This window comes from Elgaria multicarinata, chromosome 1 (assembly GCF_023053635.1).
Source record: "Elgaria multicarinata webbii isolate HBS135686 ecotype San Diego chromosome 1, rElgMul1.1.pri, whole genome shotgun sequence".
NCBI lineage: Eukaryota > Metazoa > Chordata > Lepidosauria > Squamata > Anguidae > Elgaria > Elgaria multicarinata.
The window spans coordinates 147,388,721-147,415,212 of NC_086171.1; the positions used below are offsets into that span (position 1 = coordinate 147,388,721).

Below are 26,492 nucleotides of genomic sequence, written 5' to 3' on the forward strand. Positions count from 1 at the left end.
TCTACCCCACATTGTTCAGGAGGGAGGACTCCTTGCTCTTTTCAGGGGCTACAGGTAGGTGCAGAGGGGAAGGAGGAAATGGGAAGGTTTCCTTCCATGAACTTCCTTAAGGTAGGATTCAAGCCAGTCATTTGTTATAAAATAGTCCATTCCATAACCATCTGAATATTTAATATAAGATTGCTGACAGTTCACATTTGAGTTTCACTTTAATCCTGAAGCAAAATGCTTCCCAATAGAGAGGCACATTTTAGACTGACATTCTACTTAATGCACCAAGAAAAACAAGATAGCTGCCCTAAATGTATATCTTTCAGAAACAAGTTGTGCCTCTGTATTCTTACATTTAACTTGAGGTACATTTTTGATCCTTCTTGAAACTCCCATGTTAAGAAACATTTTAGAAAACAGTTTCACAATGAGTTTAGTTGAATCCAATTTAAGTCCTACAACTGCCAGCATCCCTCCAGCCAGCCGTGTCTAAACATGCACAGGATTGTGTCCCTAGTCTGCCAAACAACTTAGATGATGCTGAAGCTGGCTACTGTCTATGTAATGAAAGCTCACTTTGGCTCAGTTCAGACAACATATTTCTCAATGATGGTTTTAGAACTCCATGGTGGAGTTGTTACACCACCGTTGAGAAATGTGTGCTCTGGAGGGAAAACACTCTACCCTGAATATGCACACTGTGCAGAGGAGAGTTCCTGCACAACCGTTGTGTTCCATGTTGTCTGGAGGGCTCCGTGGAGTTTCTGCTGCATCGAGTGTAGTTTCCCCGCTGGCTACAGAGTGCCCTGGCTAGAACAGTCAAAAGAGGAGGTGTCACTCTAGGAGACCTGCTGGGATTGTTTTTTTCACAGCAATGGCTGATGGGATAGCATCGGGAAGACTGGGGGAGGAGGAACTGTCAATCAAATACCACGTTGAATTTTACTCTACTCGATGGGAGCCCACATTCACACAACGATGGATCTGGAATATGTTGTGTGGAGTTTTCACACTGCATAGAGAAAAGTGTTGTGTGAACTGAACCTTTAGCTACATGTATTGCCTGTTGAAGAGAGATTCTAGTAGATGCTGTTTTGATGCATCCAAAAGTTTCCCTTAAATCATACATTGTTATAAGGTAGAAATGTAACATGAAAACGACTCCATTCTACTAAAGCTTTCAGCCAGGGTAGTTAAGAATGGATAGCTCCTTGCTCAAAAATATGTTTCATTATTGGACAGTATTCTGATAAAAGGGTTTCAGTATGTTTAAATTAGGCATCTGAACACTTAACAGAGCATCTTGTATACATTACTTAATAGTTTGTATCCTATAAGTTCATGTACACTATTAAAAGTTATCAAATTAATTTGTGTAAGGACGAAACCCTATGCTGTGTCTTAAGCAGCCTAGAAATGTAAACTGTGAAAACATGCCTTTGCTGACAGGTAACTACAAAGGCAGCATTATTTTATAATTGATAGTATTAAAACTGGATGTACACAAGGGGTTCATCCACATTTAGTCCTGCTTAGAATAGACCCATTAAAATAATTAAGTCCTGATTAGCTTGTCCCATTGATTTTAATGGGTCTACTCTGGATCCAACACATAGAATTAAATACATGATTTTTCCCCTTGACAATCTCATTCTTTCAATACAGTAAAGTTTATCTTCAAATTCTAGCCAAAATATTAAAGTCTTTAGCCAAGCACTGTGCATTTAAGAAAGCCAGTTCTGCTGTATCTTAATTGCTAACTTGTTTACCTTCCAAAACATTAAAAATATCTTCCAGTGACTTGTGCACACACTGGAGGAATTCTTCAACATTCCTGGATGGATAGGCAGAAACATTGCATCCAATCCAGTTATCATGCACTCCATATGCTACACCAAAACCATCAGGCACTACTGGCCCAAATCCACCCATATTCACAGCTATGCTGCTCAGAGTGCTTGTTGAGAGAATGTTGTAATTAATCTGTGCATATGCTTGGTCCTGGTAAAAACCTGGCAAAGGAGTTCCGCTGGATTCTGCGAGACACAGCAAACCATACAAGTGACGATCAAATCCCTGACCTGTCAAAATAAAATGCAGTAGTGAGTGGAGCTGCAGAAACACAACTGCACAGCTGAACATTACAAAAGCAAAGCCTACTCTTCCTCTTTTTAGAGTGTCTGATTGGGTTCACACAACACAACAACCCATCATGGGTAACAAGACATGGTGAGTTGTCATTTCCTTCGTGCAGAATGGCTTATTTTTTGGCAACAAGTCACCCTGACAACTCATCGCTTGTTCTTGGGGTTGTTCAATCCACAATAGGTTGGCGTGCCCTCCAAACCTGGCAGAGCCAGGTGTGGAGCAATCAGGTACAGAGCCACTCAGCAAGAGTGGCAAAAAACCCTGCCGCTCTTCACAATTACGGCCAGAAGATCTTGGGTCCACCCCTTTTCACAGCTCCCATTCAGGGCAGTTACTGTGAATGGAAGCCACGAGAAGAGGGTGGATGGATCTCTCTTACAAGGACTTGCTGGAGACTTGGGCAAGTGTGAAATGTAAGCAGGGCACCACAAGTGTCAGTTCAACACTAAAAACCCAGGAGATCACTTTGCTGAGTGATCTTGTCCCCTTTTCCTAACCTGTTACTGCCAATAGTGAACAAATTAGTTATATGCCACCTTGTCTCGTCATGCTAATAATAATAATAATGTTTCATACTGCACTTCATTGCCTTTGGCTGTTGAAACATACAAGGATATTCACAAAGCAAGGCTGCACATGCTGGACAGCCCTAAGTGTGCATTTGCACATCTCCAAAAAAAACTTACTTTAAAAACAAAACAAAAAACATTTGCCCAAATTTCTGGGGCCAGTCAACCCAATTTGCAAATGTCTGGGCCCACGGAAGGAACAAAAAGGGCTCGTAATTGGAAAAGGAAGGGGAATGTGACAGAGAGACAAGGTAAGTTCTGCCACTCTGGGATGCCAGCTGGGGAACCAAGGGGAAAGGAGGAGGAGAACAACCTATGGTCAGCTCAATAGTCTGAACAGCCCACACCGTGTAGCATCATCACAGGGTGGGTTTTTGTGTCATGTGAACCTGCTGAATGATTACGGCCTAAGAACTGAAAATGTAGACAGCAGGTCCAAGAACTCTGGGTTGTCCCCACGTGATGTAGTTGCCTTTATTCCTTCTGAGGGAACAGCATTATTAATACATGAGCTTAAAATATGTAAAATAGTTTAAAAGTAAAGTACATCCTCCTGAATAACCCCTACCCAAGCATCTAACTTTTTTTTTTTTTTGTATTCATGAGAATGCAGCTAGTCCTCTTATTTTCTGTTGCTATATTTAAGCTTGGCATGTGCTAATGACCTATGGGGTAGCATACTAAAAATAAAGTACAAGTTGTGAAATAACAATGTACACAACTAAAGGAGGCTTAAAATATACAGATTATAAGTACTATGGCCCAAGAAGATTCCAGTCATACATGTACTATTATTGCAACCACATATACAGTCAAATTGTATGTTCTAAGCTAAAGTGTTTTGCTTAGTCAAATCTGCAAGGCTATAAAGTTGAGATCTGTATGATTAAATTAGATGCTTTCCAATAACTTAGGTTGCATTTGCATAATAGTTTAGGGGCTTCCTGAAGATGTTAGAATTCAGTGCTGTTTACACAGAACTATACACACTTTTTTTCTTCACAAGGATCATGTTCAGTAAAGGAATAGGAGCTATGTCAGTCTTTATCCATAAATCCCTTGCAAGGCCTCATTGCCTGCTTCACATTTATACACAGGTATTGACTGCCATTTTCTAGAGAGAAAGTGAGAAATAAGAATTCTGGAAAAATACAGGCAGCCCTATTCTTTCAATGTTCTCACAAAGATTTGTGTATTGGTATTCCTAGTTTTTTTACTGAAGTCAATGGAGAAATGGACTGCAGCCTGTTTTACCAAGCAAATCACTTACCCATAGCAGCTTCTTTTGTGAGCTGGTTGTGATACTTGGAGCACTCTGCAATCATCTGTCGCAGCTCCGCTGCACTGTGTTTGGACGACCTCCTAACAAAAGCCTCTGAACATGCCTTTGTATAAATTGAGGCAGGACGGATGGTTTCAGTGCGACCGTGTTTGAATGCTGCTGTGCTGCAGGATTCATAGGTGGGAACGGTTTGGCCATACTGCTGTAGAAAAGCCATCTGGAAGGCAAGCTGAGCTACAGCATCAGGACTTAGTTTCTGTTTCTTTAATGCCTCCTTGCCTCCCCTTTCAAACTGGAAGGTCTTCAGAGTCAAGGTTTTCACAGTAGCATCAAAATTTTGTTTGGCTTTAGCGATTCCTTTTTTTAAGGCATTGTTCAGTGTGAAGTTCAGTTTCTGTACAGCTGTGGCAGAATCCACTGGAGCAGGCTGAGACTGAGGTGTAATTGCAGGTGACTGGGTGCTGTCCTTAAACACTTCATTTTGGAATCTAAGCACAGCTACGCCATCTCCCCACGAGTGTTCAAAGTGAATTGCTGCAGTGCCATCTTGGGCTAAAATAAGGTTAAATGATTTGTCATACCACCTGTTGATGCCATCACCATGGAGCATGGTATGGGACAAGTGGTTGAGGTCTTCAAGTGGAAAGTCATCAAGGCACAAGCAAAATATTGCTGAATCCACTTTTCCTAAGGCTTCTTCGTTGCCACTGTCAAGTAAGTTCTGTCTCAGTGTCGCCCACGTATTCCGGTTTTCACTAGTCAGACAAGCAAGGGGATGTGCTGGGATTGGGCTATTGTCAGAAAGGATCCATTTTAGGTGTGCTTGAATTTCTGAAGGTTTCACTATATTCCCATCTCTATCTATCACATCAAACACATAAAAATTTCCATTTCGAAGCACCAGTAAATGCCTCTCATTTTCATTTGTAAACAACTCATCCTTGTTTAGCTTAGGCAATCGTGTGGAATTGAAAAGCCTGAAGTACTGTGACATGTCCAGTGGGTACGCATTTACCATGTAAGCACCAAACCACGAAAGAGAAGAAGGCACAAATCGAATGAACTTTTTAAAAGCCTGAGTGTCACTTTTGGATGGGTTGAGGTGAAAAATCTCTGGCTCTAAAATGCCAGCCCTGAGAGTCTTCAAGAAACGCAAAGCAGAAACAGTCATGTTAGTTGCTCTTGTGAGCTGGTGGTTATATTCAGCTTTGGGGTCAGGGTTGAAAACCATGAATGGATTGAAGTTCAAAACAACAGATTCACGTGCCCCTAGGTACATGTCAAACCAAGGACCTAAAAGGGAGAGGTGACAGGAAAGATGAACACAACGGCTACAAGACTAAACATATAAACATGAGATACGAGAGAGATCCCTTCCACTGATGGATTGAGGTCTATAAGCTATAGTACAACTTAGGTTTCTAAGTTCCAATCCAAAATGTAATTTCTGCTCATTTCTCCTTTATGGAATTAACACATGGCCTTTATAGCATATTGATTTAGGACTACAATTTTGCATCTGCTGTCCATTCACAATTTGCTCCCCACTCTGGCCTACCATTGTACAGTGTTATCGTTGAAAAAGAAAAGGCGCTCGCATCTTTACCTTCCTGCCTGTCCATCTCTTTGGCTATTTCCTCATCATCTTCCTTTATATCTGCTGTTTTTTCCTCTCTATGTTTTCTACAAGTTTCAATTCCTCAGCCAGGGTTTCAGTTCTAATTCCAGTCTTCATTCTATTCACTAAAGTAACTGAATTTTATACCTGACTTTAAAAACTGTGATATTTCCTCACAAATATGAGGGCTGCAAAGTAAATATTAATGGGAGAAGAAAGGAAATACTCCACATGGTCTGAGTAGTAAAACAAATATATTAGAATAATTTTCAGGCTGATATTCTGAGAATTCTTCATTTTTATGGCTTAGTAACCAGTGATGGGTGGAATTTTTTCCAATTTCTTAAATTCATGAGTAACAAATGGATGCCAATTGCAAATACACTATTAGGAAAGCTTGACAGTTTCAAAGTTGTAATTAATATTTTTCAGGTGACTATCCCTAGTAAATATGTGAAAGAATACATATATGCCACTCTGAGATCTTAACGATATAGGGCAGGATATAAATGTTTTAAATAAATAAATTTAAATAAATAAATAAATGTCATTGAACTACATATATGCCTTAGTGTGAAATGGAATAAGTCGTGACTGTGAAATTGAAGTGCCCCAACAATCTCAGTGAAAGAGTTGAAAAATGACCTACTATAATATTTATATCACATTGATTGTGCTTTCATTTCCCCTCTCAAACATTTCAGGGGAAATACTTACGTATTGGGACAAAAAAAATTAACCTAAGGTACTTTTTAAAGCTTTGTTTACTAAAGACAAGTAAAATAAACATACTAAATTAGATCACTCTCTACAGCATCAGAAAACTTTCCAATGCAACCTGAATATTTAGCCCAATTTGCATAATATTCTTTTCCAATTCTAAATTTTCCAGAAAACCCACATCACTAATAGTAACATACAAAATTTCCAGCAGGATGGTTCTTGAAAATCAAGACAGCAACCAAAAAGCCTACGGATATGTAACACTAATCATCACCTACTACTTTTAGCCTGTCCTATTGCAGTCATAAAGCATTCCAGAGAAAGCAGAATTTAAACAACTTAAATCCCAGGTGAGGCAACAGAACTATTAAAGGAGTTGTATGTTCTGCCTTATATATGCATGTGTTCATGCAACTGGTATAAGAAAAGACAGAAGATTGATAATGAAGAAATGAGAAGTAGCACATTCAGCCCACCAATTCAATTCCAGATGAGGTCAGGCAACACTACAAGATACCTCAGTTCTATTTTCTGTGGTTATGACCCATGTTCACAGCAATTTGCCTTGAATTATCTGCTTTTCCTCATAGTGTTAAGTGCCCACTTTCCCCCTATATCAACATCTACTAGGTTACTGCTGGGTTAATGTGCCTGTACACCTCAGTGTGAGGGCCTCTTGCTTGACTGCTGTCTTTGAAATCTTCATTTGGACAAAATAAAATGTCTTGCAATACTTGTGCTATTTGGTTTTCTTGTCATATAAAATGAGAAGCGAAGGGAGCAAAACTACAGGACTATCCCCCCATTCCACATGACAACTGTAGTAGCAGAGAACAGAGTTAACATGATGGTTTTGCATCCACACATTTTGTTCTTCAACAGATCAAAGGGTTTCTAATTGGGATCATCTTAATTATAATAGTAATAATAATATTTATTTATATAGCGCTTTCTAACAAAGCGCTATACATGAGATAAAATAGGTAAGGGAGTTTACAAAAATGGAATAAATGCAATAATTCTAATAAAAGACCTAGCTGTAATTAAAAGAATTTTAACATTTCTCAGCTAGTATCAAGCAAATATTGTAGGACAGGCAGCATTTTAATTCACTTTTAACTTTATTCAAGCTCATGTGCAGAGCCACCTGCATGGGAATCAGTGCTGTCATCCACCAGTCACTGGGCTAGTTTAGTTATGTCCTCAGCAGAAAGAGAAGAATTACATTAGCAAAGAATGTGGTGGACTTTGCTCTAATACCAGTGTGCTGAACACTTCTCTCCAGGGATATTTTAATAAGCTGCAATAGCCTACAGGTGTGTGTGGGGGGGAGGAACTGTTGGGGCAGCTAAATGAATAATAAAATTCACTAACCCAAGTGCTATAAGACTTCTCTTGCTTTCTTTTCCTCTCTCTCTCTCTCTCTGTCAATGCCTTTTGTCCTATTACATTGGCTGTCTTTTTTTCTTTATTCTCTGGTCTTCCTCTGTCTGCATCTTTCCTGTTCTTGTTCTTTGATAAAAGAAAGGCTGAAGCATGCTTCCCTTCCTCTCTCTCTCATGCTGCCTGCCTTTTCAGAGGCAAGCAATTTTATAGCTGCGACTAAGTTGGATTCTTTGAAGAGGGGCCTCGCTTCAACATCCTGAAACAGATTTACATTGTTTTCGAATCAGTCATTGGATTACCATAATAACTATTTTCTTTCATTACACACACTCCTCATAATCTCATAATCTTTTATTGCAGCAGTAGACTTTCCTTCCCACTCCCTTCTTCACCACTTTGTTTTCCAAATCAAGGAGAAATATAAGAGGCTTGCTTTAAACTAATTCAGACCACCGGCTCATCTTGTCCGATACTGTATGCGCCAATTAACAGGTGGACCAAGACTCCAGGTAGAAGTTGTTGCCACATCATGCCTGAAATCCTTTAACTGGAGATGCCAGGAATTAAACCAGGGACCTTCTACATGCAAAACATGCGCATGCTCTACCAATCAACTTTGGTCTCTCCCCTGAGGTTACTGACTGGGGCTGTCAACATTATTCTAGGAATCTGTCCATGCAGACACCACACACGCACGCATGAAGCCTAAGCCATCATATTCTTGTGATTGTCGAAGAAGTCCACATTAGACTTGTGTAAACAACCTGATAACAATACACTGAAGCAAAAGTGCTACAGTAATTAATTGGGTAGTGCTCTGCTCAAGAGACCTTCTCTTAAAACCTTTTAAATTGCTGATGCTCTCATTTTTAACTCCTGTATTTTAAAAGCATATTTTTGTTGATGTAGTCTGGCTCTTGCCAAGTGAAGATGTTTTCAGGACATCTTGCTACTTCTGGGGAAAAGGTAAGTCAATTGTTTATGGATATTAATTATAACATTTCTGAGAAGTTCATTCGGAGAGTATCCAATACAATGAACTCAAACCTGAACATATTTATTGGATACTAAGAGTTGATTCACACCTGCATGCTCATCACCTACTGACTACCAGAGGTGTTCAACTGAGGGCCAAATCCAGCCCCTGGGGTTCCCCAGATGACCTTGCTCCCTTTTCCTGGCCCCGGCCACATTCCACAACCATCAATCCTACGGTGCTTTCCTGGGTTTTGCTTGGATTCTTTCCCAAAAGGTTGAAATGGTGGTAGGAGCCTTAAGCTAAAATAGGCTGGTACTTCTGGCACTGCCCCCTTTTGCCTTCAGCCCCAGCCACCACTGAAAGTCGCCCCCCTGAGAGCTTCTCTGAAACAGAATTTGGTTCTCAAGCGAGATATGGTTCAACACCCCTGGACTACCGCCTCAAGTGGTGACTTGGCAGATGTGAATGGACAATCACATTTACAACTTTCATGTCACCTAACATCTAAAACACATGGCTTAGATCCAAATTTAGACATACTTAGAGAAGACCCAATGAAACCAATGGGATTTAAGTTAGTCATGGCTAACTTGTTCAATAATATCAGTTCACACATTCAGCTGCAAGTTAAAGAATGAATGATCCAGCCCACAACTCTCTGAACTCAAAGAGAATTATTGAATGGAAAGGTGCACCCTCTGACTTTTGACTTGTTTCATGCAACACAACAGGCCAGAGTATGGGTTAAGTGTGGATTGCTGTTGAATCGTGGGGTATTGTTGAATCATGGGGTTGTTGTGTGAATGCAACCACACTAACAAACCATGATTTGTTAATCATGAACAACCTACAGTTCACAATCCATGATTCCAACAGCAACCCACCCTCAACCCATATTTTGGCTTGTTGTGTTGTATGAACCCAGCAAATGACCTGACTCCAATGACACAACAGTCCATGGTGGATTAATTAACCCTCAGGGTGCCAGAGCACATGCCGCTCACCATTATGAATATGCAAGCCCTGGCCAGGGATTGCCATAGTTTGTGGTGTCATCCAAACTCAGCCAGTGGGGGGTTATTTGAAGGTTAAACAACCCTTGCAGAACCCATGGTCTGTTTAAAGGTTATGCAAGGTTGTTTAACTGTCAAACAACTCCCACCAGCCAGTTTCACACAATATGACAAGCTCCAGCAACCCCCAGCCAGAGCAAGCTCCACACAATAGCTCCCCACAGGTAAATTAACCCACAATGGGCTGTCATGTAATGCGAACTGGCCCATTGTGTCAGGACACAGTCTATTTTCAACTCAGCAGTTTGAGGAACAGAAACAAAGAATACAAGTGAAGTTTCACAATTACTTTCTTACCAGAAATATAACTAGTATGCTTGTTTTGCTTGTCTTGTGCAACCAGTTGCCCATGTAATTCTCTACCAATTCCATTCTCAAAATTGATAGCAAGTTGTTCAGTTTTCCTTTATTAAAGAGAGAGAGAGAGGGAAATTTAGTAACATTGATATGCCTCTTTCTGACAAATACAATTCTTGGGATAAACTTGTTAATAAATGCTGCAGGACAACTGGGTCCAACCACAAAAGTCCTGTGCTGCACCTCCCTCCACCTCACAAAAACTCCTAGCTGAGAATGAAGAAGTGCTTGCCTAAGACTTAGGCTTTTGCTTTCTTCTTTCTTCTTACCTGAACTGGTCATCATCTAAGAGAGGCTTTTGAGCAGTCAGGTATCTTCTAATTGTGTCTTCAAGTTTTGGAATAGGCAAACTATTAAGGCAAGGGGAGAGAAGTAAAACAATATAAAGCTACCATGTTAAACATTCTAAAAGAAATGCTCAACAGAAATACTTTTTTATACAAAATTGGAATATTGAGCAATTTTTAATTTAAATACAGGCTTGAAAGTAGCTCTAAGAGTATTCCTTACTAATGATACGTTAACGAGTTATTTTATACTTCTGCATGATTATTATTACCCTTAAGCCTTTGGTAAGTAAATAAAATTTTGCAACCAGTTAATTATTTAGCTGTCCTAAAATTAGGAAGCTAGATTAAGAATGTTCTAAAACTAAGTTCCAGAGAGTTTCCGTTAAACTAAAGTTCATGGTACAGTCTTTCACCAAGTGCCAATCCCAGTGCCATCCACACATAAGAAGGAGCTATTGGCAGGCTTGAGGAAACCCTAAGGCTTATAGGAGTAAAAAATATATATGGGGGGGGGGGGGAACTGGCCAATGATGGTTGACTATGCTACTGAGCATGGTCAGCCATCATTGGGCTATTCTGGGGTCTCCTAACTGACTAGAGGGGAGATGGAAAAAACAATAGCACTTCCTGGAAGAGGGCATGGTTGGCTGGCTGGAATTATAAACTCTGTAGTGCAGCCATTTTGTTCCAGGTCCAATAGTAAGTTAAGGTACAACCATTCCCTGTTTCTTTTGCCAGTATCACTTGCTTAGAATGAAGAGACTGGGCACAGTCCAAAGAAAAGTATATTCTATTGATTTCACTGGCATTTAGATACTAAGAAGTTAATTTTGATCTTTACAACATGTGTGTTTATTTAGAAGCAAGCTACAGTTAATGTACAAAGTAAACAAGGTGAAACAATTTTCTCTAACCTTGCCCAGTACTCATCATAAAGTAGGTAAAAAGACACAAGGGAGCTATTAAAAGTGATGCAAATTTAATTATAAATAGCAGTCATTCAAATCACCTCCTACGCTTAGCACTAACCTTTCACCTACATACAGTACTTTATCTCATAGGCAGATGCTTTTCATTAACAGCTACAACTCAGATTCTTTTGGCTCACTTTTATTTTAAACTCCTGACACATGTATCATTATGGTGTAATTTAGAATGTGCCAAGTCCTTCTCCATACACTCCAGCAAGCGATAGAAGCATGGTCTCATGTACGCCAGATCGAATGGCATTAACAAAAGATTTTCACTACATGTGTCTACAAAACTCAATTGAACAAAAAGATGGGCCAGTGCCCTCTCCTGAGTCCGCTGCACATGCCAATGTCAGTAGCAATCACAAATCATGGCCTGCAGCCAAAAATTGTGCCCCTTCCACGATTGTGGACAAGCACTGTGTGTGCGCATCTATTTTTTCACCCTCCTGCCTCAATCAGCAAACAGTTTGCTCACTGGCAATTGTTATTATGCCTGACCAAAAGACAAATTAGACATACACAAGTTTAAACTGCTGTGGTTGCTGCATGGGGATAAGTCAGCTGTGTCACATGGAGTGCAGAGAGCAATGGCCAACTGGTAACCTCTGGTGGCTACTCTATCCAATTTTAATCAAACTGTGAACATTTTTTGCTCAGCTTCACTTACAACAAATAGAACACTGTGTTCAAATGTTGCGAGATATATTGATATTCCATACATTGTTACATTTCTCTTAGAAGTAGCTAACCGAGAAGTTTCTTACTCACTTTAGTTCTTGAATGTAACTCAGGAGTGATCTCTCTTCTGGACCAATTTATATTGTGCCGCCATTTTACAACCTGATTTTTATTTTTGGCCACCTTAAGCACCATTTTTTTGGAGAAAGGATATAAATTAAATTAAATAAATAAATTTTGGGCATGTGATCCATGAGGAATCTAATGCAGGAGAGGGCCAACAGGAGCTTTAAAACAAACAGGAAGCCCTGTGGAGTGTACATAAGTTCTAAATGGAGAGATCTATTTGTGAAATTCTTGAGATCAAATGGGCAAGAGTCCTAGGCCAGATCTACACCAAGCAGAATATGACACTCCTTAAAAACTGTATACGGAGTGTGTCCTGGACCCCAACAGTTGTCACTGTTATAAACTGCTTTAAAGTAGTAGTGTAGGTCCTGCCCTAGGTTGCTAAACCTAGAGGCAAAAGTATGTCTATAAGTTGCATAGAAGAGAGAATTTCCTGAGGTGCAGCTTTTCCCCATCACAGTGCTGTAGCAATGGAAAAGCTGTACCTTACAGCAATCTCCTTCCGATGGAACTCTTAAAAACTGCTTTCCCCAGTCCTAATGTGTTGGACTACAACTTCCCATGACCCCAACCATCATAGCTGTTTGCGCCCATACCTCGTTGAGGATGATGGGAGCTGTAGACGAACGCATCTGGAGTAGAGGGGACCGGGTTGAGGAAAGGGGCGAAGATACAACTCTAACTAGAAGCGCTTGGAGGCCTCGCTACGGTAGCCATTCTCAAGCTTCCCAATGAAGCCGCCCGCCAGTTTTACGCGTATGCGGGATTGGGAAGGGATGCTCTCTGGGAATGCTCAGAGGCACATTCTCTCTCCTTCCATCACTTCTTTGAAGGCTGAGTACCGGCCCTGAAAAGCATAGCCCTGTTTGGGAAGCAGGGGCTGCTTGAGAATCGCCCTTGAAGGGGAAGCGAAAGGCAAACTAATCTGAGGAGAACCAAGCCGGATGGCCCAGGGCAGAGCGCGGTGGGCCTTCGGCCGAGCCCCGCAGTTTCCTCCTGGACCCCCGAGGAGGCGCCACCTTACCGGGGCAGGCTCTTCTGATAATGCATAGTGGGGACGAGGCTGCGGTGCAAGTACTGAGAGTCCTGGCTGTAACTCCTCTGCAGCCCGGCGAAGACAGGCGGGAGCCGAGCGGCCGAACCCCTTCGGAAACGGGAGAAGGAGAGCAGCGCCCCGGTCGCCATGGTGGACTCGGCAGTTTCGCTTCAGGTTTGCCCAGCCGTGCAGAGGGAGAGGCCGGCTAGTCAGCGTCCGCCTCGGGGAGGAGTTAGTTCAAACCACCCAAGGAGGAAGGAGGAAGGACAGCGGCGGCAGACCGCGGGGTCATAGCTCTTGCGCGGCGGAAGGGGAGCCGCCTCTGCGCCAACCAGGGCTAGCCCAATAGCCCGGTCCTGTGGACATCCCGGCCTCTCGAAGAGCACTCCGTGGCCACAGCAGCAGCGTCCCCCTTTCGCCTCACATGAGCTCCAGCAAAAACAAGGCAGAGCCTTGTGGCACCTTAAAGCCTACGGCGTTTCTTTGTTCTAGCAGAAGCTTTTCGCATGTCACCAGTAAGCCAGTGTCCACGAACGCTCATGCCAGAATAGGATTCAGGTGTTAAGTCTTTAAGGTGCCACAAGATACTTGTTTTGTTTTTGTTGCTACAAACTTAATACTGCTACACCTCCGGAAATGAATTCCAACTACGCCTACACAGTGCAAATTAAACTTGCAGAAGCTGCCACCACCTTTGCCCCACTTGGCTGGCCTCTGGAGTGTTGAGACTACTTGGCTGGCCTCTGGAGTGTTGAGACTACGACTCCTATCCTCCTCAGCCAGTACGGCCCGATGGGCAGGCGGGTTGGGCGTGATGGGGGTTGTAGTCCGATCACACCTAGCAGGCAACCAGGTTGGGAAAGGCTGCTTTAACTGGCAGGTGGTTCATCGAGGCAGAAGTTGGGCTACGTAACTCGGCCCTGGTTCTGGATCTAAACCAGCGCTAGGCTAAAATGCCCAGGAGACGGGCTGAAAGGGAAATGAAGGGTCCAAGCCACCCTCCTTCCTTAGCTGGGTGAAGCGCAAGGTAGCCATCAGCTGAGCTGTGCGGTGGCTCCATTCTTTCTCGCGTTAAAACAGTAATGGATTGAACTGAAGCCAACCCAGTAGCTTATGGGAGGTATAGTTCGCTCAAAGCCAACTGCAATTGCAGCAGCCTTCGGGGAACTATATTGCCCATGATCCACCGGGCTCTATCACAGGCACGCTGGACTGCGACGCCTTCCCCGCCTCCTATAATGGCTTGCAGGGAAAAGAAGAGGAAGGGTCGAGACAATGGCGGGAAGGCAAAGGATTTTCGAATCATTTTCTCCTCTTGCCCGAAAAGTTTCGCTTGTGGAACTTTTGCATGACAGGCTGCTCTTAATGGCAGAGGAGCAAAGCCAGCGACATAACCTCAGCCTGCTCTGGGAATACACAAACATCCTATTCAGAAGGAGGCTCCATTGCATTCAATAGGAATTACCCCCTGAGAGTTTATAGGATTACAATCCTTGGCTGCAGTCCTAAGCACACTTACTTGGAAGTAAACCTCATTGAATTCCTTTTGAAGACGATAGGATTTATTTCAAACTAAACATGCATGCAACTGCTTTGCAAGGCACGTTAAGAAATATTCTTGATTTGGGTTACATTTCCTGCATTGTGCAGGAGGTTGGACCCGATGGCCTTATAGGCCCCTTCCAACTTTGCTATTCTATGATTCTATGAACCCTATGTATCACATTTTTATATGGGCACATGTAGGTGTTTTGAGTTATATTGGCATGCTTGAAGAATGCTAACTCCCTCGCTCATTGTTTGTTATTTAGGTTGTGTGGATGACATTTGTTTGTTGTTATTGAATATAAGCTTATATCATTGTTTATTGCTAGGTGTGACATTGCTCCCCTCTAAGCAGGCATGTTTTCCCTCCTTTTTATTTAGCAGTTTTTGCAAACTGGTTTTTATCCCTTAGGATGTTTTCTCCTCCTGTTCCTTTTAAAACTAGTTTTTGCTCCCTGTAATTTGGAACCCTGTGAAATGCACCAGCACTCCTGGTCAAAAGTATTGCTTTTGAGTAGGACACTTTAACGCATGATGCCCCTTACAAATGTAACAGATGGAATTCTATAGGCTTGGCAGGAGTTAACAGGAGTTAATTGGGAGCAAATGTGGGTGTGCTCGCAAAAGCCCTGAAGCGGAAAAGCATTCTCGGAGCTTCCTAAATCTTCATGCTTCTGGAGAAGAAAAGACTGTTGTACTAATCCTGTGAGAAGAAAGGCAGCCTGAAACCAGAAGCCGGGAGAGGACTCCCATCATTTATTTATTTATTTATTACACTAGCTGTACCCTGCCACACGTTGCTGTGGCTCAGTCTGGTTAAATTGAAAAGAAAGAAAAGACAAAGCGGATGTTTCTAATATGTTTAATTTCACAATGCTTGTGGATATACAATATTTTTAGTTGTTCCATTGTCTGTGTAGATATAGAGATTGTCTGGTTTGACGACTCTAGAACACGCAACATATAATTATCCATGTGAGAAGCAATCTGTGTCTAGATCTAAACCACACAATTCTAAAGATTGGCCCTGAGCTTTGTTGATGGTGATTGCAAACGCCAATCGAATTGGGAATTGCAATCTCTTAAATTGAAATGGCATATCTGTTGGAATCATAGGAATGCGAGGAATGAGGACATCTTCACCTTTGAAAGGTCCTGTCAAGATTGTTCCTTCTATGACGTTGCTCAGTAATTTTTTTACTGCAAGCCGCATGCCATTGCAAAGTTTTGGTTGGTTGATATTTCTCAACATGATAATTGGCATGCCGATTTTCAATTGCAGTACGTGCGGTGGCATCCCTGGCAGATCGAGTGAATTCAAAAATTCTGTTGGATAATTAACCACTTCATCTGCTTCCACAACAGTGTCGATGGACTTGTATGTGACTGCCTCGCTTTGAATGTTAGATTGAATAATATTGTTAAGTTCGTAGACGTTTTTGTTCTTGGCCGCAAGAATAGCTTGTTTACTCAGCCAATCGTGATTCTTATAATTGGTTTGAATATTTGGAAATACTTTTTCAACCAATTCTTCTTTTGACATCACTAAATTACAGAAGTTATGAGGTAATAAAATTCGTCCTGAGCAACCGGCACCTTTCCGTTCCCAATTTCCAGCAATTGACGTGAGAATATCTCAGCTGATCGATCGTTTTGCAGCTGGACACGCATATTTGTAGTTAATTTTAACGTCTTTACGTGTTGCCACAAAGTAGAGTATTTCAGGCAAGCATTTATTTCGTCCGCTGGTGTCGATCGAGGAATTACGGGTAATGTTTGCCTGAAATCTCCTGCAAGCAATATTAATGTGTTCCCAAATGGTCTGATGTTTCCACGCAAATCTTGCAATGATCTATCAAGAGCCTCGAGTGATTTTTTGTGTGCCATTGTGCATTCATCCCAAACAATAAGTTTGCATTTTTGTAATATTTTTCCCATGCCGGATGCTTTGGAAATGTTGCACGTGGGAGTTTCAATGAATTGTATGTTTAATGGCAATTTCAAAGCGGAATGAGCAGTTCTTCCACCAGGTAGCAATGTCGCAGCTATTCCGGACAACGCAAGAGCTAAGGCTATGTCATTTTGGGATCGAATTGCTGCCAGAATCAATCTAATTAGGAACGTTTTACCAGTTCCTCCTGGCGCATCTAAGAAGAAGATTTCTCCAATCCCGTTATTGATGGTTTTCATTATTTGATCGTAAATGCGTTTTTGCTCAAGCGTTAGCTTAGGAATATTTGATTGCACATACGACAAAAGATCATCCGTGTTGTAATTTTGTTCACGACGCAATTCTACATCGAATGAAGCAGCAACAGTTCGATTCGGTGATGGCATTCCCAATTGATTGAGAACTTTGTTTGCGATTTCTAAGCACAAAACTTCAATCATTATCAACACTTCGTTGTAGATTTCTGGTGTGAAATCCATGTTTATATTTGAATTTTCTTTGCGTATTCGACGGAGAATATCTTCAGCCATGTCCGATTTATATTTCTCCCATAACTCTGTTGGAGATGAAGGAGAGCAGGCGGTCAATATGATTGCAAACAATGCACAAATTTGATTTGGATGTGACGTGTTGCACGCGTCATTAATGCATACATCCCAGTGTCGGTCGTTCTCCAATAAATTCAGAGCTTGACATGCACTGCGGAAAGTGGCATGTGTAACGCCGTTGACAATTCTCAATTGATGGAAAGACATTGGACCGGGCACATTTACCAACAGCATGCGAAGAAAGAAGCATTCATCTTGATTGGGATGCACGGTGTACAGTCTGCCTATCGTTGTTTCTTTGAATATGCCAGGTTGTCCGTCGACTCGCTGTCCTCGTTTGCGTCGTTCAAATGATTTTCTACTTGCATTCCATGTGGAATACGTAGGCACTTCCGAATACAGCAGTGTTTTTGCAAATGCATCATTTTGACATAACGTGAAGAAACCAGTTAACGTTGTAGCCGGTGGATTCAGGGCTATTTTTTCCACATTTGCAGCTGTGAAATAAACGTGTTGTCCATTTTCTAGATGTACTGCTAAATGAACAACAGCAGCAATTTCTCGTCGCAGTGCTTCTGCGAGGCATTATTTGGATGAAGTAAAGCAGATTGTTTGGTTTTTTAAAAAGGATGTTTTTACGGTGAGGAGGTTAGTGGAAACTCCTGGCAGTTACCTTTCTTCAGAACGTGTAACTGTCACAGGTGTGGCATCTATATTCACTCAGCCAATTGTGAGAGAACATGCAAATGTGAGAGGAGGCAGAGGCAGTGAATTGGCCTACTTGTTGGCGATGTCACAATGATCAGCAGGACTGGTTTTGAGGAGGCCTATTTCTTCGATTTTAAGACAAACCTTTGACCCCATATAGAACATAGTTACATAACAACGCTCGCGTATTCGAATGCAACGTTGTGTCAAAATTTCAAAGCAATCGGTGAAGAACTTTCGGAGATATAACGTCTGTTTCGAACGAACATTTACATTTTTGTTTATATAGAAGATTTATAAACCGCCCCATAGCTGAAGCTCTCTGGGCGGTTTACAAAAGTTAAACTGATTGCAAATTGTGACTGGGTGGCTACTGCAGGGTTGGAATCTGGACGCTTGTCTTGCCCTCCTCAGAGCCAAGAATGAGAATTACTATAGCTACTTTTTCATAACTGTTATGAGACTGAGTTCGTGACAGGATAAACCTTCCATGAAGAAGATATGAAGTTATGCTTCTTAGCTGTATTTTGTCGTCCTGGTGAGGGCTTATCTGGGGTGGGCTTTGATGTTTTTGTGGAACTCTAATATTTGCCAGGGGAATAGTAATAAATCCTTTATAAAGTGATTTGCCCTTGTCTGGGTGTGTGAGTAAGGAGGACTGCCTGGGGTAAAGTAGAAGACTCGGATTACACAAATAAGGAAGTGGGTTGTTGTTGTTTTACCGCAAAAGAAACCTTGGTCCACTTCAAATGACACACCAACACCTCTGGGAGATTGTCTGCTAGGAGAGGCCTGAGCATCCTATCTGGTCAATTATTTTTGTTTTAATTCAAGTCCCTGTCAAGCATGCTATTCCCATGTAAATTACTAATAAACATATAAATTAAGGTGAATTGTTTGCGGTGTCAGATGTCCTGCCGTTGAGCCATCTGTGGTCATCTGGTCGATGGCTGAAGCTCCTACAGTCAGCACTTTTGGTGGAAACCTGGCCTTGTTAGAAACTTTCCCCAACTGAAGAAAGCCCATCCCCAGCAAAGCTGGGTCCCTCACAGAGGCATTAGCTGGAGGAGCACTCCTCCACTCATTGGGGATGATGGGAGTAAAGCACAATTCTCTTCCCAAGTGGGAATGGTGCAGGGGAAACTTATTGGAGGTAACCACAATTTATTTATTTAAACATTTATATCCCGCCCTATATCATTAAGATCTCAGAGTGGCGTACAGATAAAAACATACAGTATAAAACAATTAATATGCACAGTTAAAAACAGATTAAACCATGATCCAAATTAAAATAATATATAATTTAAAAGCAATAAAAGCAGTTAAAACAATGTGCCAGTGAGTTTCCTCTGCACGCTAACCTTCAGGGGGTGGAGTTTTGGAGAAGGAGTGCAGTCTTGCCCAGGCCCTGTGGGCCAGATGGATCAGTGTGGTAGGCCAGATTTGGTGTACAGGGCAAAGGTCCCCCATCTATGATATAAATCAGTAAGGAACTCAGTGTGTATTCCACAAACTGGGGTCACCACAAATCATACGCAAGTAATCAACTTCAGCCTCATTGCTTAAATGGCATTTGTGTTAATGCCAGCTAAAAGGGGGGTGTATTAGAGCACAGTCCTATGCATATTTAGACAGGAAAAGCCCTTCAACTCCCACAGGTGGCTGGGGAATGCTGGGAGTTGAATAACCTTTTCCCTGTCTAAACATGCATAGAATTATGCCTTTAATGGCATCTTAAAACTACATGTATTGTGCCATAAACGTTTATAGACTGGAGCCCACTCCAGAAGGATGGAAAGCTATCTTGAGTTGACAGATGCACTGGCATACTATAGAAAGGGGGAAATGTAAACACTGATCCAAAAGACCATGATACAAAAGAGGTACAGTCTGTGACAGTTTTGTGCCACCAATCTCAAATGTAATGATAAACACAGGACACTTCACAACAGCAGTAATTGACAGTAACAATATTTGCATGTTATGCTAAACCATGGTTTAGTAAGACATGCATACACAGGAAGGAACCAGTGTGAGTCTCAGGCTCACATGCCCCCCACTTTACCCTCTACTCCTGTGCACCAGGCTGGAGGGCTTTGGCAGCTTTTGCTTTCCTTTTCCCATGAAGCTGAATTCAGACCAGGGATGGTACTTTATTGTTAATTATGGTTAGTTTAAGCAAACCAACTTCATAAACTATGGTTTGAAGTTGGCTTGTTTAAAACTGACTAGTTAGTGATAAACCACAGTCTCTGGTATAGAAAATACAACAAACTGGCTTTAAGGAAAATGGGGCAGGGATGGAGGGAAGTGGGATGAGGTGAAGGGAAGGAAAGTACAGGAGTCTGTAGCTTGTGACAGCTCTTTTCTGCTCATACAGATCTCACTGAGCCATGATTTAGCATGATGTGGGGAAATGGGCCAGTAACTGTAGCTTTGCTGTGCTAGTTTAATACCAATAGTGGGACAGACTGAAGGTCTCCATTGAATTTTATGTAATTACTCAGAGCACTGGGCAGAAGTGCTCAGTGCCGAGGTTCTAAGAGGAAAATATAAATTATATGATGAATAAATTTACCGGGTTTTGGGGGGAAAGGAACTTTAGAAACTCTGATATCAGATCATTAGATCTACAGTCAATGGCTCATTGATGGCTGCAAGAGCTCCTGCAACAGCCAGCAATAGTAGTAAATTATCATAACTAAATCTGGCACTGACAAAGAAAAATCTTCATACTTGCATTGCTCCTGATCACAGGCATGAATGAACTTTTCTCTTCAAACCTGCACTTTAGAAGTATAGCCACAGAGAATGACAGTAACAGATCTGTGTGTGTGTGTATCTAGAATAAGGTTGTGATCCAATGCACACTACGGAGTGAGCCCTACTGAATTTAAGCGGCAGGACTTATCTCAAGTAAGATTGCAACCTTACTTCTAAGTAAATATGCATAGCACCGAGCTGTGCAGGATCTGATACCAGCAGAAATATTCGTACTTGGGGCAATTCCTGAGCGTTGTTTTGAGTTGTTTTGTTGTAGTTTTGCACTGCTTAATTTTTTAATGCCTTCTCTTGGTGCCTTTTTCTGAGCCACTTATTAAGCACAAAAGTATGCCTTTAACTTTCATTCTGGCTGCTTAGCTTTCCAAATAATAATTGAGCATAATTGAGCTTAAACATTCTTAACTCTGTATCATGACCATCATTTTTGAGAGTGCCTTTCCTGACCATTATGTGTAATTGCTAATGCATGACATTTGTGGGTGTTGGATACTACCTTTGCATTCATACTTCTCATTATATTATCCTCCCCTTTTTGTATTCTAAATTCTGAGCCCATTGAACAATGACGTGCCTTCTGTATTCTGAAAAATTCCTAGTATATGATGGCTTCATATATTTTTATTATACTTCATAACAATAATTAATACTATCTTGTACAAGAGAGGCTTCCTAAACACTATAATGATCATTGCATGGAATGCTGAAACAAACATAAGGAAAGTGGAGGCATCCTTTTAGCTGATAATCCTTGCAAATTCTCCCCCTGCCTTATGTGAAGAAGGGCAAGTTTATTGTACAACAAATGCCAGTTATCAGTCATCTTTATGTGTGTTAATTTTAACATGCCTTAAGACTTTATGGGCAAGTGTACCTGCAAATAATATGACTTAAGGCTTAAGTCATGCTTTTTTAGGTACACTTGCCCATTTTCTTTTCACCGTGATAGTAATAGTGAAAATTAAGCCTGCTTAAACAAGTTCAGTCTTTCACTTACCCTGCACTACTGTGATAACCCAAGTGTAAATTTACCAGCCTTTGAATGGATGTGGAATCACAATCTCTCTGCAGCGTTTTCCTCTTCTCTTTATAGTTTCTGATATTATGATCACTGTGCTTATATGGGTTGGATAATGCAGAATGGCATTCATTTGTTTTTCATATGAACTGTAGCTTTGCTTTGAGATCACTCTTGTTTCAAAAATACTACTCCGCTCTGTTCTAATTTTCCAGACTCTAATCTTCTTCCAGGTTCTTATTGATGTAGTCACTAATAGGATTGTTGGCATTAATTTGGAAATAATGCCAGCTACATGCTTGGTGGCTATTGGCAGAAGAGGTGACCTTGCAGGTCAGCTAAGCAGCACTAGAAACGCTTTGATCTAATCTATACCGAGCCGGAGCTGGCTATTCTAACCAGAGAGGCTGCTGAGGTCTCCGGCTCTATGGGATGCTGATTCCCTTTCAGAGAGCATTGAGGACAGCATGGCAGTGGCTTTTGATGCAATGCTGGCCCGGGTCAAGGATGTCTGTAAAAGAAATGGTTTACTCATTCTATCAGTATTATCCGTCATCGTGGGATGTCTCCTTGGATTCTTCCTCAGAACTAGGCGCCTCTCTCAGCAGGTCAGTGACTCAACCAGGTGTAGCAGCGTTGATAAGAAAAACCAGTTTGGGTTATATATGAAAATAGAGGATCAAACAATTACTCACTGTTTTATAGGGCGTATTTCAAGACTGTGGCTGCGTGAAGCAAGATCCCTTGTTCTAGATCTGTAATGACTTCATAGGAAGGAACCTCCCTTCATTTGAGAGTTTTTAATTATATTACTATCTCAGATCTTGACTAACACAAACATATTATGAAATTATAGACATTTACAGATGTTAGATCCTGAAAGTGCAACAAACAGGTTGCTTACGTTTAATATTTTTACAAGCTGAAATTATGAATTTGTGGTACAGTTGAATGCCTTATTTCTATTGAAAAGCTTAGTTTTGTTGTCGTACCTCATACAACATGGATGTGCCCCTTAGTAGCTATGTACTCTGATGTAATCTCATTGATTTCAAGAAATCTTTAGTAAAAGCACTCCAGAACTAATGGTTTGGTTTGCAACCAAAAAATTATTTGGTAACCCACCCATAGTAGCCCATTATTTTAAGAAGCATGTTTTGGTTTTTAGAATAACCTGATGAATTTATCTGTTTGATATTATTCAAACAGATTCACACTCACACACACTCCTCCAGAGTCAACTGGTAACACTGGACAAGCCAGAAAGAAACAGGTTCTTCAGAATGCAATCCTAAGGGATTGATGCTCTGTGGACAGAGGACTCCATTAATGTATTTGCCAAATAACAGGAATTCTCTCTCTCTCTCTCTTTTTTTAAAAAAGGTATCATATAAAATATCTGGGTATGAGTTACTGAGCACTGAATTTCATTCGAAATAGGATCTTTCATACAGAGAAACTATTAAGTCAAAAGAAAAAATGTGTAATGTTTGCTACCAGAGAATCACTTTTTTAAAATACTTTGTTTTGCACATTGTTACCAGGATTAACTTTGATTCATGTAAACCGCCCTTCAGGGAATTGACATATTAATAGAGATATGGACAGATGTCTCTTGTTGACAGAAGCTTTAGTACTTTCCCCTCCACTATAACTGCACTTAAGGCCATTTCCCCCCTATATTCAGAGTGTCTAGCATAATAAACTCACAGTATTTATGATACATTTAGTAACATTTTCAAGTTAGCACAATGAGGACTGGATTATTACATCATAGTAGTCATACATAGGATGATGATGATGATGATATTGATATTGATATTTATTTGTATCCCACCTTTTTGCCAATACTGGGACTCAAGGTGGCTTTACAAAATTAAAACATATACAGTTAAAACATATAAATAGAAATATACAAAAGTAAAAAATATAATTACCCGCTGTATTATTAAAATATTTTAAACATTTAAAATACAAATGACAATAAAATATATATATCTAGTGCATAAACAGAGGTCCAGACTATTCCTCAAAGGCCTGCCGAAACAAAAAAAGGTTTTGCCTGCCTCCAGAAACATGGTAAGGAGGAAGCCAATCTAGTATCCCTAGGAAGGGAGTTCCAGAGCCTTGGAGCAGCCACCGAGAAGACCCTCTCCCACATTCCCACCAGGACCAAGAGAAGGGCTTCCCCTGAACATCTCAGGGCACAGGCAGGCTCATAACAGAGAATATGGGCTTTCATACCAGCCCTTTGAATTGTGCCCTGTTAATGTGTTTTTTTCTCGTAAGAAAAAAGGTGAAGACTGGGGAAATATGGGAGGGCTACAAAATGAAGATAAAATTGTCTGGACCCTCTGTAAAATTTTATGAATGAGGCAGTGTAACTACACAATAGGGCATCCACTGAAAGCATAATATGCCATTTAAAATTGCATCCATTGAAATTATTAGTAAATACTAGACATCACAGCATTTTAACTATGGCTTAACAAAGATATACAAATATACACATTCGATTAATTAACCCATCTCCTTATTTTCACAGGAGATTAGTTATTTCCAGTTTCCTGGAGAGTTATTGATGAGAATGCTGAAAATGTTGATTCTCCCTCTGGTTGTTTCAAGGTAAGTTAGTAGTAACAGACCACAACTTGGTTTACAACTTAGTTCCCTGAAACAAAACTAACTTTCAGCTATATCTGAATTGCAATACTTTAAAAGACAATTTTATGGAGATGACAGCTGCATGTGACACATGCATATTTGTAATTCATTGTTTTAGAAAACGTTATGGTTTTGGCTGAGATGATCACTGGGTTGCCTATTAGGTTTTCACAGTGTAAACCTATGAGGCATGCATGGAGAAAAAGTCGTGGGAGGGTGGGGAGATTTGGAGCAAGGAAAAGTTAAGCAGAGAATGGCTTGTGTTCAACACCAGTACTTCCCTCTCCTAAATGGTGTTGGGAGCTCCAATAAGTGCATTTGCACATAAAAGTGTAGTTAGACCCTAATGCTTCATTGTCTGTGTATAGAAACAATGCATTATAGTAAGCACCATCTCAGATACCTTTTGGCTTCAATGCATGTCTGACCAGTAAAGTCAAGTATATCAGTTAACATACACCATTATATAGAAAATGATGCTTGGCAGTCAGTTCAAATAATCCCTCATTTAGGAAATAATGCTAAGAAGAAAACATGTTACATAATGTCTGAAGCCGTGCATGTTGCACAGGCCGCAGCATTGTTCTAACTCCATCTGTTGCTCTATATCACAGATATAATATAACTACACGTCGTTTTTATATTACAATATTTTTTGACAAAGATTGATTGTTTTGCAATGCATGGTGCACATTTAAAGCTTTCTAGAAGAACAGCAGATGCACTTTAGTCTTCAAAGAAATAATACCATGTTCTAACAATATCAATGCAATTATGGCAAATTCCATGTGGTGGAATTATTCTAATGGTGGAAAGTATGATTGTTCAATATACCAGGCCTCTTCTAAAGTATGCTTTCTGCAAATGCTTCCAGAAGACCAGCATAACTAACAAAGATTTAGGTTTGTGCAGGCTGCTTTAGGGCTCATTTCCAACATTCCAGTCCCGTTCTTAAAGTTTGAAACATCCTGCTGTTGGCTGATCCAGAAGTCCTACTACCTGTTAGTGCTGCTCCTCCTACTACCATCCTCTCTGAGTTTCAAATTTTGATTGTTCTGTGATTGCTTATGCATCGCATACTAAAAACTACTCTTGCATATCAACAAATGTGGTGATACCATTTTTTTTCCTTGGGCAGTATACACTCAGAGGAAGGTTGGAGCCAACAATATCAGCAACAGCAACAGCAAGAAGCATGTTTGCATGGGTGGTGTTGGTGCTTGAGAGTGGAGGCGCCTCCATTTGAAATATTAGAGACCTCTTAAATACAAATATTATTCTATCTGTACAGCCCTGTACCTCTCTGGTCCCTGCCCTAGAATTTTCTGAATGGAAGCATCTATGAATTATGCACTCCCCTCTTCCAGACGGTGAGAACATCTAGGAGCAATACTACTGGGCTTAGTTTCCTTTAGATGAATGGGCGCTAGACTGGAAATTTATGGTGTTTCTTCAATTTTTGCTTTATTTAAAAGCATACAAGAAGAACACAGTGAAGCAAACAGGTATTCCTACTGCGGGCAGCAAAATAGATTTGCTCCCCTCACATATCCTAGGCGGCATTCCAATTCCTGCTCCCTCTCGCTCTCTCAGGTTTTTTTTTTAGTGTGCAGTTGGACACAAAATGTGCAGTTGGAAAAAATATGTGCAGTTGAAAATCTGATAATGTGCAGTTAGAAAAAAGTGGTGAAAAAAAGAAGAAGAAAGATGCTATGTGTCATGTGTATGTGTTTATTAAGAACTTAACAATAGACAAAGTCAGGGATGGCATGTAACTCAAATTGTATACGGGTAGTTCTCAGTTCTCATAAAGCAAATGCCCAAACCATTCTAAAAAAAACCACCAACTTTTTTCTTTTTGGACAGAACCTCCTCTTCTTCACCTCCAATCTTGTCAGCCAACTTTTCTGTTGCTTTCTAATAGCTTTGCCCATATTGCTTCCCTGAAGATCTCCACCATGGGGAGAGATGGGCCTTTACATATTCAGCATGGAAGATGATCGCCAAATGAGCATTTACAGTTTCTTTCCAATAAACTATG

The 26,492-nt window shown here is 40.9% G+C and overlaps 2 protein-coding genes across 2 annotated transcripts in view; one reads left to right on the top strand and one right to left on the bottom strand.

Annotated features, from left to right (window-relative positions):
• Positions 1 to 154: 154 nt before the first annotated feature.
• CPT2 (carnitine palmitoyltransferase 2) lies at positions 155 to 13,430 on the bottom strand. The gene is made up of 5 exons (XM_063138822.1): positions 13,222 to 13,430; positions 10,396 to 10,476; positions 10,067 to 10,173; positions 3,979 to 5,283; positions 155 to 2,072 (listed from the first exon to the last, which is right to left on the bottom strand). Exons 1-5 carry the CDS (start codon positions 13,380 to 13,382, stop codon positions 1,741 to 1,743), a joined length of 1,986 nt encoding a protein of 661 aa, XP_062994892.1. The 5' UTR covers positions 13,383 to 13,430; the 3' UTR covers positions 155 to 1,740.
• Positions 13,431 to 22,137: 8,707 nt separating this feature from the next.
• SLC1A7 (solute carrier family 1 member 7) overlaps positions 22,138 to 26,492 on the top strand; it is a 57,972-nt gene continuing 53,617 nt past the window's right edge. The window contains exons 1-2 of the mRNA XM_063138877.1: positions 22,138 to 22,395; positions 24,333 to 24,412. Coding sequence (XP_062994947.1) covers positions 22,255 to 22,395; positions 24,333 to 24,412 — 221 coding nt within the window. The 5' untranslated portion in view covers positions 22,138 to 22,254. The remainder of the gene's footprint in view (positions 22,396 to 24,332; positions 24,413 to 26,492) is intronic.

Coding starts and splice junctions, on each gene's coding strand:
- CPT2 (XM_063138822.1), bottom strand. CDS start 13,382: ATGGCGACCGGGGCGCTGCTCTCCTTCTCCCGTTTCCGAAGGGGTTCG. Junction 10,174..10,395: donor TTAGATGATGACCAGTTCAG/GTAAGAAGAAAG, acceptor TCTTTAATAAAG/GAAAACTGAACAACTTGCTA. Junction 5,284..10,066: donor GCATACTAGTTATATTTCTG/GTAAGAAAGTAA, acceptor TCTCCCTTTTAG/GTCCTTGGTTTGACATGTAC.